The 15454-nt window shown below is 38.7% G+C and overlaps 1 protein-coding gene across 1 annotated transcript in view; it reads left to right on the top strand.

Annotated features, from left to right (window-relative positions):
• Positions 1 to 15454, top strand: part of adgrb2 (adhesion G protein-coupled receptor B2) — a 198544-nt gene that overhangs the window by 71464 nt on the left and 111626 nt on the right. Inside the window, exons 4-10 of the mRNA XM_055157617.1 lie at positions 1752 to 1913; positions 8225 to 8389; positions 9174 to 9335; positions 10771 to 10872; positions 13297 to 13403; positions 14896 to 15090; positions 15175 to 15243. Coding sequence (XP_055013592.1) covers positions 1752 to 1913; positions 8225 to 8389; positions 9174 to 9335; positions 10771 to 10872; positions 13297 to 13403; positions 14896 to 15090; positions 15175 to 15243 — 962 coding nt within the window. The remainder of the gene's footprint in view (positions 1 to 1751; positions 1914 to 8224; positions 8390 to 9173; positions 9336 to 10770; positions 10873 to 13296; positions 13404 to 14895; positions 15091 to 15174; positions 15244 to 15454) is intronic.

Here is a 15454-nt window from a genome sequence, read left to right as displayed (position 1 = left end):
TGTTGTGTCCTCTTTCCTATCGCTATTGTCAGTAATCTGCACTCATAAGAATTATAATAATAAACAAGCTTGATTTTGGCTCTGTTGTTTGGCATAAACAAGCCTTGAGAATACATTATTTTGATTTTCACTTATCTGTTGCACACAAAAAGAGAATAATATTGCAGTGGTCTACATGTGTGTTTTAACTGGAAAGCTATTAAGTCTTACAAAGCTCAGTAACCTTGTAATTTATGCATTACAATTCCAATCACTAGTTAGTCTTAATAAGTGTTCTTTTATTATAAAGCTGAATGGATTTTATGATTTTTGTTTTATATTTTTTTGTTTGTCTGTGTTTTCATCTTGCTCTGTCCAATTTGAATAAGATCATCAGAATTAACATAACAGCCAAGTAATTTTTCATTATTAAAAAACTTTATTCTGTGCAGTGTTTGAGTGCCTGTTGTTGTGTCCTATTGTCCTTTAATATGAAATAGAATGTCCAAGCCCAAAGCAACAAAGGGGAGGGAAAGTGAAGGAAAGGCCTAATATCTTACTCACAGGCTGCTTATTTGAAGTCTGAGTGAGTACCAAAGGCTGCAGAGCCCATTATAGATTTGTAGTTAAAACCAAGTATAGTATAGTAGTACCTATGCAGTCTGCATTCAGATTACTGCTATTCAATAAACCCAGTCCATGTTCTTTGTATCTTTGTATAGTACATACAAAGCCATTGATCTTTCAGAATCTCTTGACATCAGTCTGACAAACTCGGCTCCGATGTGGAATGTAGGTTTCTTATGAAAAATAAGAAATGTACATTTATATATTCTGTAGTGCAACCCATAGGTTATAATACAATAATATATGTATTAATAAAATATTGATAGGATGTTGATCTCTGTGTTTGGACCGTTGCAGTTTAAAATTTATTAGTTTTGTTTTTCATGTTTTCAAGACACAAAAAGTCTTGTACAGCCCTTTAAAAATTATTACTGTAAAGGAAGGTGAATGTGTATAATAAATAAAACTGCACTATGTAGCTTTTTTTGGTTGAGGGTCTGCTCTGCATGCTTGTTGTCATGAATATGTAATGGCTTTTTCTGGAATTGTCTGGAAGTATACCTTTAAAATTATGTATCTATAGCAGTTTTTCTCAAAGTGGGATCCAGGCAAACCTGCAGGTCTCTGGGCCATGTGTTGGGGTCCCTCAAAAATTGTGATAACTGTTGATCATGACTTAAATACTACATTTTTTTAAATGATATACAGCACCAAACATTTAATGTGCTTATGGCAGCAACTATGACTATGAGAAATAAATCTTCATCCAAATTAGGTTATAAACATGCTTGAATTTCTGAATTTTATTGCTATGCCACTGCAGAGGATGATAGTGGGCCCTTTATTTTCATAACTATAAGGGAATCCCTGGCCACAAAAAGTGGTGCTGGGGCTACTCTACTGTAAAAGTTCATGTTGGTCAAGAAACAGTGCATCTTTAAATATGCTTCAACATACTTTGCTACCGCTTGAAATGACTGTTAATTGAAAATAGCCAACTCCCCATCCTATTTCATTTTTGTTTGTGAAAATGTGTGATTTTGGTCTTGCGGAGGTCCATGCATCTCCTCCTCCATCCTTCTATTCAGCCATGTGTGCATACTCATTGAATATGTGCTGTTTTTCTTACCTTTCCGCTTGCCTTGCTCCCATCCCGTCTCTCATCCCTCATCCCTCATCCCTCCGCTGTATGTGGGCATCTGCAGTGCATGGGCAGTGGGAGGAGTGGTCATCATGGAGTCTGTGCTCTGTGACCTGTGGGCGGGGCCTCCGGACACGAACCAGGAAGTGTGTGAATACGGATGAGGCAGCGGAGTGTGGCCGGCCCGAATCCCAGACCAAACCCTGCAACATAGCCGTGTGCCCCGGTCAGTATACTACCATCCCATTTACACTCACCTGCTGCCTGCTGTGCCTGTGTTGCCTGCTCGCGCATGTCTCACTGCTGCTTTGTTCTTTCAACTCACGCTTCTGCACAAAAACTGGTTACCATGACAACTCGCAGTATATAAAAATAATTTCTGTGTGTTATTATGTTTCTAGGAGTCAAATGCATTTACCTGTGCCGCTGTAACATTCTGTTCCTCTGTTTTTTTATGCTGGAAAAAAAAAGTGTAATAGTTGTTTCAACCATTTTGACGAGATAAATTTGCCAGAATTTCCTGTTCTTGTTAAAAAAAAAATCTTTTCTTCTGCAGGTCTATTTCAAGTTATTTATTTTTTGTGAGATAAAGGCAATGACAACACTTCACCCCTTCTTCCAAATATGTTGAAATAATAGACGTTTTGTGTAGGTACGATACAGGTAGCTCTTTTGCTTGCCTGATCCTCCTACTTCCCGTTCAAACGTAGAAGGGTCTGGAAAATAGACTGTAAAGAAGAAGTGGACTAAGAGAGTGTGATGTCACCCACAGTGTTCTGCTCCAGTCAAGTGAAGCTCACGAGGCTAGCAGTTATAGAGGTGATTTTGGAGGCGAGTTTCATATTAGGAACAGGAATTTATTTAAGGACATAATAAAAACACCAGGATCATGTAAAGTGTGTTAATATGAACATTTTAAGACCAAAATGACGTGGCTCACAAAAGCAGTTACAGAGTCTGTAAAGCTGAAAGTACCCCATGCTTATTTATTTGGAACATGGCGGCTAGCTATGTCCATTTATAGCTATATCCATTTATATATGCAGTCTACAGTCTGGAACAATAAAATGCATCTAGCCACCATCCTTTCTTGGGATGTGCCAGTCATAGCCAATGTGTTTCTCAAATGAGGGGCACAGCTCTACTCGAATATTCCCGCATCATTCAGGTAAAAATATATAACTTAAAATATATAACTTCTTCTACCTCAGATATTTAAGAGTTTATTTGTTTGCTTGTTGATCCTGCAAAAATCCATGCTGCTTTCTTTACTTGTAATCTGCCATGTTCTTTTGACACAAGCGGGCCATTCATTCCTCTGACTGGGTAATCCACCTGTCAGTCACACCCATCAGAAACACAGGACACAGTTTCAGACACATCTTTGAAAAATATTGTAAAAGTTGTGCGGTTTTGGCTAGCCAGGCAAAACTTATTTCCAGTAACATTCAGTAGAAGTAGCCAAATGGTTCCAGATGTATAGCTTACATTATATTTAAGAACACTTTATCCCACATAGTTCTACCTTACATTGGGTTAAGACTCTTGAGTAGTTCTTTAAGGCAGTGGTTAAACCTGTATCTTTGAAGCCTGCAGTCTCTCTATGGTTGGCTTGGTTTAAATTGCCCAGCGGCCCAGGGGCTTGGCTCTTTAGGTATTGTCTCAGAGATTACCTATTAGGTCCCATACCTTGTCAAGCACAGTAATAAGTCGCCAGTGCAGGCCCATCTAATTCTGGTGTGGAAGCGACTGCAGGACTTTCTCCCAATCTGCCTCGGACTGTCCAAGTGAGACATCTTGATCAGACAGCCAGTGGAGTGGAATAAGGCCGGGTGCAGATTGAAATAAAGTCACAATAGGAAAAATAAAAAATAAATGGCCAGTGAGGCCATTGCAAAGCAGCACATGGCATTGGTAGCACTTTGGTTTAGTTTACGTTCTAAACTTTCAAGCCATGTACCTGATTCAGATATATTATATTAGCGGGTCTTGAGGTCAAAATAAGTTAATTTTATACTGTCTGTATCTAATTATAAAGTGTTTTATTGTCTGTTCATCAGTGCACAGATAGTATGCCAGTTGTTGTCAGCATTAATGTGACAGCAAAACTCTATCCTCTGAAAGTTATAAGTGTTGTAAACCCCTCTCATTGTGAACTAGTTCTGTATTATGTACAGGTACATTGCTCATTTCTCATTTACAAAACATATCATTTTTGTTTTCCTTTCGCAGATTCCTTTTACATGGCAAATCTGACAGGTTAGGTAAAGTGCTTTATAGTTCTAAACGGTTTTGTGGCCTTACCTATACTAAGAATAGTGGGGTAAATCTTTTATTCGCTGAAGATTTTTTTCTGGGTTATAATTAGTTTAGCAGAAAATGTCACATTATGCCATTATGTAAAACTATGCAGGATGTTGTCTTGCTGATTTTTGAACATTTGTATGATAAACAATCTATTTTTGTATTTCACATCAACTGTCTAGATTATGAAAGCATTGACATTCAGTCATTCCATTTGTTAATGGTAATAACATCCTAAATGGATTTATGTAGCACAATGTGCATTTCGTCAGACGTTTTGCAACAATAATACATTATTCTTATATAACGCTTTTCCAGATGCTCAAAACCACATTACAATTTTGTGCATTATTTATTCACTCCACACTTTGTGGTGGTACTATTGTAGCCTCAACAGCCCTGGGGCAGACTGACAGAAGCGATGCTGCCAATCTGCAACACCAACTCCCCGACCATCACTCACGCACACACTGTTTTCATACTAGGCAATGTGGGTGAAGTGTCTTGTTAAAGGACACAACAACACATTGGCCCCCCACTGTGGTACCTGGAATTCCCAGCAGTCTCCCATCTAAGTACTAACCCAGTCCAGCCCTGCTTAGCTTCTGAGGTCTGATGAGGTCAGGCCCACAAACCTCCTTATCAAAATGAAAAAGGTGACTCTTATTGTATATTAGTTTTTAGTTGTTGTTTTTTTTTTTTATATCAGAAGAAAAGTGCTCATAGAGAAGGCTGCTATTCTGACTGTTTACTTTTAGATAAGTGCTAAATGCTAACGTCGCTAATGCCGATAATTACAAATCCTTACCTCTTAAGTCTGCAGCCTGTCTGAAATTCTCAGTAGAGTTATAATTTCGTGTTTCTTCCTTTCTGTTTTTCACCACAGTGCTTTTATAAGGATAATATTTAAATAAAACTGTCCCCATTGCCAGACAAAGAGGCTGTGAAGTGCGAGGAATAGCGGCACGACATAATCTCAAGTATAGCCTATGGGAGGTTTGTGCCATGCTGTTTTGGGAGAGCTGATGGAGAGTGGGGTTTAGGGAAGGAATAAATAAATAAATACTGTCTTCTTCAAGTGCCTTGAGGAAATTTGTGAATGTGTGTATTATTGTGCGGGCGAGAGTGTATGTGTAGAGGGCCAGTTCAAAGGCAGCAGAGACCACAATGCTGGTTTGATTGATCTTTTCCTCATAGATATCTGCTTGTGAAGGCTTGTGTGATATAGGACGCACTGTTCCATTTTATAACTGTAAAGGGTATGAAATGAATATGCAAAAAGACAGCACGTGGGTAACATGGCAAACAATTCCATGACAAAAGTCTGTCTATATGTTACAATTTCTGTTTATTATAAGTTTTACACTGTGCCTTTTCATTCATCTGTCACTCTGTATGACCAGTTGAAGGAGTGGGTGGGAAAAAGATTCTGTTACATGGTCCAATATGAGCACTATATGCAATTTGGAGCCTTAATTGTGTGTTCATTTACAGCAGATCATAGGAGAGTCAAATCCCATTTAGATTTCATCTCCCACACCTATAATAGAGGTCAGGAATCGGAATACACTAGACGGTTTGCGAAAATCCTGGAAGTTATAGACCACTCACCGGCCAATCAGCAAAGAGCTGTGAAGCTATGATGTCAAACTCAAGTGCCTGTCTGGGTCCCTTTTGTGGTACAGGACAACAGTAAACAAAGCTGTTGAAATAGATGTAGACGAAGCCAGACATTCTGTGTTGGAAATTATTCCTGAGATCGAGGATTTAAAGCCAGAACAAAGAGAGTGTTTGATTAATTTTATCAAGGGGAAAGACATTATTGCCCTTCTTCCTATGGGATTTTGGAAAAGCTTAATATACCAGTTAGCCCCATTAGCTGTGCATTTCATACATCACAACCAAATAGCAGCGATTGGTAAAATTAAAAGGTACTTATCTATTGCCGAGCAAACGAATCCTAATGCTGCGAGGTCAGATGTTTGAGTAATCCTTTATTATTAGTCTGTCTATGTCTCCAAAGCTCAAAATGCTCTGTTCCACCTTGTGATGTCACATAATGGTAGTTTTCAAATTAACAGTTACCTTTTATCTTCAGTTCATTAGAGGTTTTCAATTCCAGGGCTGAAATCATCCATATGATTCTAGTGAAGGTGTATGGAGTTTAAAATCACAGCGGAGCACTTCCTGTATTACGACATGATATCACACAGTAGAACAGCATGTTTTCTGAAAAAAACATAACTCCAGGTATGTTTATAATGAGGAAACAACATTTTAACATAGATAAGAACATGTGGGCTCTTTAAAATTATTGATCTTGTTAGCAAACCCTTTAGTGACAATTCTGCCCCATCACAAGAAGGTCCTGGATTCTTTTCCCAGGCTGCGTGGGGCCATTCTGTCTATATTTAACAAAGCACTCACTCCAAATAAAACACGTCCCTTTCTGGTGGTACTAATTCTTTTTGCTTTAATTTTTAGAGCAAAAGCCATAATCTACAAAGCTCCAGTGTGGGCGGCTATTGGCACATAACTACACATTGAATAGTCTGACACCTCCTGTTTTTCCTCACAGTATAAACAGTCATTTTACAGCCAACTTCATATGTACTGTATATGCACGATATTGGGTACCATTTGCGAAGCATGCGCCATATTTAATCACTACTCCAAACGTAAACAGGGAAATGCCATGCTCTTGCTCTCAATGTATTTAAATTAGCTCTTTGAAATCATATGTGGGTTGAAGGCTGAATTAACTGGAGTATCGCCATGGATGACATAGAGCCCATGGTGTGATTGACCACATTACCAAAGAGAGCTGGCAACAGGGTCCCATTGGGGGAGCCAGACAAATGCATTTACAGGACTGTACTTCACTTGTTCCATGTGAAAGCCCCTGTGTGTTCAATGTGTGACTCAATACATCATTTGGAGCAGGAAGAGAACATGTCTCACTGTGAATTGCCTTTGTAGTTAATATAGAGACAAAGTGCCCAGAATCACTATGGGAAGTGTATAGTTTACAGTGGGGCACTTGTCCTTAGAGGTATTCCTGATTTAGGTTGTTCTAGTTATCATGTATGAGGAGAGATACAAGTTAAATGTTCTATTTATTCAGTCTAGCATTGGTTTGAATGACTTGAGTTTGAGTTCTTTTGACTAGAGACAGGAACAAAATTTCAGTTTCAAGTTTCAATTAATAAAATAAAACTTCTAATCATTTAAATAATTTGTCTTGAAATGAAAAATGTGTTGCAATAAGTGAGAAACATCTTGAAACAACTTTATAATTTAAGCTGGGGGACCAGATTTTCAAATTGTGAAAGGAGGAAAAATGTATTTTAATCTGTCTAACTTGTTCCTTGCTCTCTTTGGCCCCTTGGCACAACACTAATATTCACATGCATGATTTTTGAGCACATGCACAACTTAAAAGAACAGCTTTTTTCAGACAGAAAAGTGAAGCAGGGTGGACCACCAATGCACAGCCAAATGGCTTTCACCCCAAGGGATTTTTATAGCAAGGCACATGGCTCCACTGTGTATTTTCAATTGTTAATTTCTTTTACAATTAGATGTGGATAGCTCACAGTGCTCTGATTTCCTACAAAACTCTCTTGAGAGCAAAATGTACTCACTTACACAAGACAAGTGCAGTAATGCAGCTTTAATCTCAAACTGTCAGAACTACCATATTCCAGATTCATATTTTAGATGTGCAGTGTGCTTCTATAATCTGGCACAAGCACAGAATGCCAAAACTGTTACATTTAGTATAATGTCTAGGGCTGTAATGCAATGGTCTCTTGAAGAGTAGTTTGCAGCAATATCTTCTATAAGCTGTGTTTTGATGTTGATGTTAGTTTTTATGCATATTATAGTAATGAGCTGCCTGCTGTGTTTTGTTCTAAGCACTCAGATACAATTGTGTGTCTTTGCTTATGCATTAGTAATGGAAATCTAACTCACTTCGTTTGTGTGATCTTTTTTGAAGCTTAGAATCAAAATAGATTTATTTAAACAATATAGCCAGTAACACATACTGATAAGGATGATTTCCATAGACAAACAAGTGCTTTTTGTATTTTTGAACTGAAGATAAACTAAAACACTTGACTCATTTCCAAACAGCTTTGATACTATTCATTAGGTACTCAATGTGTTCTTACTTCCACACACTACTAAACTAAATGTTCCCTGTTGTTTTTTTTTGTTTGTTTTTTTCAGTGGAGGGCCAGTGGATGGAGTGGGGCCCCTGGTCACGTTGTAGTGTGACTTGTAACACAGGGACCCAGCAGAGACAGAGGAGGTGTAGTGCATCGGTACATGGCTGGGCTGAGTGTAAGGGCCCCCATCAGGAGAGCCGAGACTGCACCAACCCGGCGTGCAGCGGTAAGACCACAGACTGTATAAAGAAGTGGACTAAGGGAGGGAAGCACCCTAAAAGGGCAAAACATAAATACAAAGTAGTACTAAAGGATACTTGTCCTTTTTAGTCCTAGTTTTAGCCTAGTTTGCGTTCAAATGTAGACTTGGTTTGGTGAGTTCAAGTCCTGATCTAGTCCTACAGTCCTAGTCCTAGTCCTGGTCCTGGTTTAGTTCTGGGTTTAGTGGGTTTTCATTTATTATTTATTTTTATCAATGTTTATTTCACTGTGAGTCTTGCTGATATTAAGAAGCTCTTTTTCACAGGAGTCCCTATTGTGCATGTTTTAGTTTTTAGTGTGAACACACCGTCAGTGTCTCATAGGCCATAGTTCACTATATTCCATACAACAGGGGTCCCCAGCCTGTAACTTGGGAGCTACCAGTAGCTTTCCACCCCCCTTCCAAGTAGCTTGCCAAGACGTTTGTAAATTATAAGCATTTAGCTAAATAACACCAATTTGATTTTTTTGAATCAAATGTCCATTGCCATTTTGATGCCTAATGTGTGCACTAATAACTGTTCTGTTCGTATCTAGCTGTACCCCGTCTAAGGTTTGCCGTGGCTCTTCTATTCACTCAATTTCTTGCTACAGCTAAAATAAGTAGCTCTCTGGCATTTTCGTTTTTGTAAAGGTAGCTCACTGGAGGAAAAAGGTTGGAGATCCCTGCCATACTGTATTCAAATTCAGAAGTGGTGTATGACATTCTTGTGTATATGTATGTGTGTGTACATGGCTGTGTGGAACAGGTGGTAACTGGGGCATGTGGAGCCACTGGAGTCTGTGCAGTAAGACGTGTGACTCTGGCTGGCAGCGGCGCTTCAGGACGTGTGAGACGAGTGCAGGACAGAGCAGCCCATGTGAGGGCTCTGCAGAGGAAGTGCGCTCATGCAACGACAACAAGTGCCCCGGTCAGTAACTCCTCTCAGATTATTCACACTCTTTGTATGATATTACACTGAATAATTAAAAAATATGAAATGTTAGTCAGCTTTAAATTAATGTGTTTAATAACTGCATGTTAATTAGCCTTGAAGGACCTACTGCGCAATTGTAACTTTTTATTTGTTCCCCCTCACCATTTCTACTCTCAAAGTAGAATTTGTAATGATTTGTGCATGTTAGAGCAATCTTTAGAGCGATCTTTACCCTTGTATACCCCCAATGCTCTGTACTTACTTTGTTTTGCAATTTAATTTTTTTAATCAATGATGCTCATGTATACCGCAGTGTAAACTACTAAAAAATTACTTAAAATATTTATAAGGTAACAAAAAATTTTGAAAATATTATGAGTGAATTTAGCTGAAGTTAAAACCAGTAATGTCTCATGGATTATTAGCAGGGAAGTGTTAGATTTTCAAAATACAGACCATTTAAAATTCTCAGTGATTTAATTGAACCATTAGCTTGACAAACAGAACACATTTATGCACCCAAATTATAAATTGCAGTCTTTGTAGTCTGTACTTTTATCAACAAACATGAAAACGGGGCTAAATTAGTTCTGCTCATGTCTAAACCTGGTTTAAACTGCGTGGGTCCAAACCTCATTTCTTGTTCACCACTTCTAAATCAAAAATAGTCCAGACGTCGGCATATGTTTTATTTCTTCCTTTTAGTTTTTCTGCAATGAAACGTTCTCTGTACAATTTGCCCAAGTGCCAGTGCCAAAAATACAAGCTTTAATAAACGCCACTCTTCACTGGAGCGGAGAGTGTGTGCGTGCATATGCTGCTCCAACTTTAGTGGCTGCTTTAGTTCTGACAACTTTTGAGTGCCGCCTCTCCTGACCCCTTTGTTTAAAGTGGCTCTCCAGCTCTCCCCCCTCCCTCTATGTTTTTTTTTTTTTTTACATTTTTACATAAGGATCTCATCTGCTGTGGGACAAACGCAGTGTGATGCCTTTTCTTCCATTTTCTCAGTCCCCCCTTCATCTGTGCTGCGTCGCCTTTGCCAACACTTGTGTGGCCCCCTCGGAAGATCTTCTGAGCACTCTCTGGCGTTTTTTCATTAGGGTTATGAAAGTGGGGAGGGAGGGAGGTGAGGGGTGGGAGGGGGCAGATGAATACAGCGTCGGGGTAAGATGAAGAGGGAATGAGATACTGACACTGAAGGAGAGCACTGAGCAACGTACAAGGGAATAAGATTGGGAGCCGAAGTAGAAGTAGGACATTGATTTGAATCTTGTTTTTTTTTGTGTGCTTCCTCTTTGTGGTGTATAGAGTTGTGTATGTGGACTGGCTGGGAGTGGGATTTTGTTATTTTGCCGCGTTCCGTGCTACAGTGCATTTCAATTCACCTTTTGTAATGTGGTTTGGTCTGTCTTCTCCCTCTCTCCCACAGCTCCTCATGAGATCTGTAAAGAGGAGCACCTTCTCACCATGACGTGGAAGAGAGCCTCTGCTGGAGAGACGGTATACAACAAGTGTCCAACCAATGCTACGGGTCAGTCATGGATAATTTGTTATAAGAAGAAATATGAATGTACTTTACTTTTTAAAATTCATTTATAGTTAAACAATTTGTCTCTCTAAACCCTATGGCCAAACGGTTTTGCTTGGCTGGCTAAAATTAATATCAGTGGTTAGTGGGGCAAATCTGTATGTGCTGCATTTAAAAAAAAGAGAGTTTGTGTTTAAATTGTCTTTAATTATTGTTATTTTAGATGGTAGCCTGATTTCGTTCCAACTTTCAGCAGAAAATCAAATCAAATTAGATATTACAAATTTCAGCACCCCTTCCCTGGCTGAATTAGATCCCCTGGAGGGCCAAGTCTGGCCTGCGGGCAGCACTACTCTAAAATAAACAGGCCACAGCATGTTTTCCCTGGAAGAATTTTGCCTGATAATTGTAGACTGAAATCCTCTATAGTGTTTATTTCAGTGATACAGGAGAGTAAATTTCAAATTTCAGCTATGGTTGTTTTCATACAGAGAGACCACTGGCTAAACAGCCTATCATAATGAAATTAATGAATATTATATAGGAAAAAATGTGGTGTCTTCACTGGCCACACATGCACATATTACCATTGGTCAAATGTTATTATGAATTGAAATGCTAAATAACACCATTAAGCTGTCATACATGTGGGATGAGAGTTTGGTTATCTAGCAGTTGTCTATGCAGTAATGGTTATAGCTTAAACTCTAAGTAAAGTGTTTAAAATTGTTGGGAAAACAAGTGTGTCTTATAAAAAAAAGTCCAAGCAACTTAATACAATCATAAATGTCATATTGATTTAGTTCATTTTCCACACTTTTGAATTCAGCTGAATGTTCACTAATATTTTTAGATAAACAAAACCCCAGTAAACCAGTGAAAGAGTGCTGAGATGGTGCTTTGTGCCTGAGTGGCATGAACACAGCACATTTGAGAGTGTTTTAGAGGCCCGGGCATTCTAAGCTAACAGCTCATGCATTATCCAGCATTAATGCTTAATTAGAGCAGCAGATGTGTCCTGCAAGTACAAAGTCAATCCATATCTGTGCTTCAGTGCCTGGTGCAGACTGTGCAGCCAGACACCCTCTTTTAAATTCTAAAAGCAGAGGAGAAGAACAAACCCCGCTCCTTGTTCTTTTTGATCCCCAGCGAAGAACAGCTGTCTAACTGTGCCTGTAAAAGAAATGGCTCGCTTCTACAGCTGTCAAATGTAGCATTCAATTTCACCAAATATGTCTTTGCTTTTCTAAGTAATGCATTTTGCTTGGTCCTTGGCATTTTAGCTCTTAAAATGGCATTTTAGTGGAATTTTTAAAGTGCACAGTAGCAGACTGGGTAATCTAATCTCTTAGCTAACACTAGGCTGGATACAAAGGATGCACATAATAGTCTTGTTAATGAAGTCCTTTTTATGTATGTTATTAAGCTCTTTTTTCAGACCAAGAGCTCTTCCTCAAAGTGGTCACATGATGTTGCAGTGACATGTCCAGTAAGCTGATTTATACAGCTTTTGGCACTGTCTTCCTACCTATTACCTATACCTATAGCCTATAAACCTGGGATGAGGGGGCTTTTTACTCTCACACACCTGGGATACTGTCTTGAGGAAGTCGGACTGCAGATGGGGCTGTCATCCTGCCTCCACTGGTAGGAAGACAGCATCAAAACCTGTATAAATCAGCTGACCAGACACGTCACAGGAAAGTCACGTGACCACTCTGAGGAAGACCGGTAGTGAGCAGTCGAAAACAAACAGGTATGAAAACAAACTCTTGGTCTGAAAACAGAACCTAATAACATAAATTATTGGAAGACCAAATGAACCTTATTGAACTATGTAGTTCAACTTCCTTCCACTCTCCCAAGACATGTTTTATTGACCCAAAGGTACACATGAAGATGTTATTGGTCTGTTCCACATTATGGCAATTTATTCAATAACAACAGTTTTTATTGCTAAACCAAACTGACAAAATGTGTTTCATTATTATGAGATATACAGTATATGTGTAATGCCATACTGTGGAAGATTCCAGTTTCCCATATGCTGCCTCCAGTCCAGTGACAACCCCTACCAAATAAAATAGTATAAGTAAATTTAGTAAATTTAAGAATAAACAACAATCTACAAAGGCCAGTTATGTTTGTGCTTGGTCAGTGGATTTACCATTAAGCCTGACAAATGCAGTGTTGGAAATGTCAGCCACAGTAAAGGCATGGAGAGATATTGATTTTGTATGTTCTAGCTGCACTTTGCCTCACCATGATCAGAGCACTTCCTCGGAAATCACTCCAACGGGCAAATAACATAACAATCTAGTGTAGATAACCAAAGAGTTTGAATGAAGAAAAATGTTCTCTATGAACAACATTACACATATTTTGATGTGAAATAATGCACTAATTTGGGTTGTTATTTTTTGACAGGATCTGCTAGTCGTCGATGTATGCTGGACAATAATGGCGTTGCTTTCTGGGGTCCTCCGAGCTTCGCTAGATGCATCTCACTTGAATATAGATATTTACACATATCTGTAAGTAAAACAAGACATTAATACAAAATATATTTGTGTCTTCTTTACCATCATTTGTATTGTATTCATGGATTTCATATATATATATATATATATATATATATATATATATATATATATATATATATAATCTTAATTATTCAACATGCTAACAGTGCCCTTCCTTATTCTTGCACAGTAATACACTTTATAATTAGATGCAGACGGGACACAGCGGTCTCATTTTGCCCTTTAAGAGCTGCTTTACAGTATTGCAATATATCTATAGTGAGCCAAGACAAAAAATCTGGTACTTTTTCTCCTTCTGAAACCCATGGATACCTTCTCTCATTCATTCTGTATCCCCAACATCTCCTTAAATGCAACCTATGGTATCTCTAATTAGCTTTTCTCACAGCTTATCAATTAATGACTGTTGCTAACGTCTTCATCAGCTAGCCTGTATCTTCTGTCCATGAACTTCCACCTTTTCTATTTCCTGCTGATGGCTGGAGAAGATGGGGATTGTGTCGTAGAGCTGATTGCACCGTTAGCTTCTGTTTCAACCTTTCATTAACACCAGAGTCAATAATTAATTTTGTGTGATTGCCGTTATCTTCCGCTGTCCCAGGCCTTACCTTGTTCCCTCTAATGCTTTGTATTGAGAACACAGACTGGCTTGCTCCTCTCTCTGGAACGTCGACCTCCAAATTGTAATAAAAAGTTCCACTTATGCTTTGGCTATTGAAGAAACAACCTGCAGTTCAGCTTGCTAACAGATTTGCAACAGATTTTGATACATTATAACAAGCTAGCTAGTTCAAAAACTTCCACAGACGGCGACTGTCTTGTAATTAAGAAAATCTTGCTTATTTTACTTCTTAAAAAGCTTCAAGTCATTGGCATAGTGTCAAACTGTCACTGACTTGGCAGTTAATTGTAGAGCAGACAGACAATTGATTGGCTTGTTACTCCAAGGGAAATTGTATTTACTTATTTATTTTTTAACAAAGAAATAAAACTTTATTTACATGTTAAGCAGCTGATTACACAGTGGGTTACCTTTCAACTGCAATCCTCAATTTGTACTGGCTTAGAAATATTATAAGAATCAATATACAGTAGTAGCACTCTTTATTTACTCTTTATTCTCATATTACTGCACCTGAAGCAGTTTTCTATTTGATACTAGTATAAAGCACAAATGTTTTTTACAGGACAAAAGCCAAAATTCAGCTTTTGAATTATATCATTCACAAGTACTTTGCAGACACTATAGGTGCATTCATACTTGGTTTGGACCCAGTTTTAGTCCTAATGTCGATTTGGTTTGGTCTGGTCCAGTTTTGTCCCAGTTTTGAGGTGATGAATGTGTGAGTGTGAGCACACCATAAATCTACAATGTCCGTAAGCTTTGTCTATCTATGTGGTTCTAAATCAAAGCTGTTATCATGATCTTAGTATACAAATGCAATGTCCTTCTCCTCTCACATGTGTCCTGTCTGTGCTGCAGTTACGAGAGCATCTGGCGAAGGGTCAGAGGACCCTGGCTGGGGAGGGCATGTCTCAGATCGTACGGAGTCTCCTGGAGCTTTTGCAGAGGAGGAGCTACTACAGTGGCGACCTTCTCTTTTCCACGGAGATCCTACGAAATGTGACGGACACCTTCAAAAGAGCAACCTACATCCCAGCTCCCGACGACGTGCAGGTACAAGCTGTTCTTATGATGATTCAGAGCTTTTATTTGTACTTTAACTTTGGAACTAACTCAGTGAACTTTCATTTTTTATAGAAATTTTTCCTCATAGTCAGTCATATGTTGGACATGGAAAATCTGGAGAAGTGGGAGGACGCACATCAGGTTAGTTGATTACGTAAAGTGATTGTAGCCTCTCCTTCATACCATAAAGTAACATATATAGTAAAAACTGCTTCTGGGGTTGAAATCAGTTATTGATGTGTGTCTCTCTGCATTCAATGATAAAGCCTTTTTATTATCCACCAACCAGGAAGTTAGGCTGGTGCTAGGCTGTTTTAACATGTTAGTAGTTGTTGTTAGAAGTAGCATGACA

Source organism: Boleophthalmus pectinirostris, unplaced genomic scaffold (assembly GCF_026225935.1).
Source record: "Boleophthalmus pectinirostris isolate CB_2022bp ecotype Guang Dong unplaced genomic scaffold, ASM2622593v1 HiC_scaffold_21, whole genome shotgun sequence".
Taxonomy (NCBI): Eukaryota; Metazoa; Chordata; class Actinopteri; order Gobiiformes; family Gobiidae; genus Boleophthalmus; species Boleophthalmus pectinirostris.
This window is presented reverse-complemented; position numbering and strand designations above follow the sequence as displayed.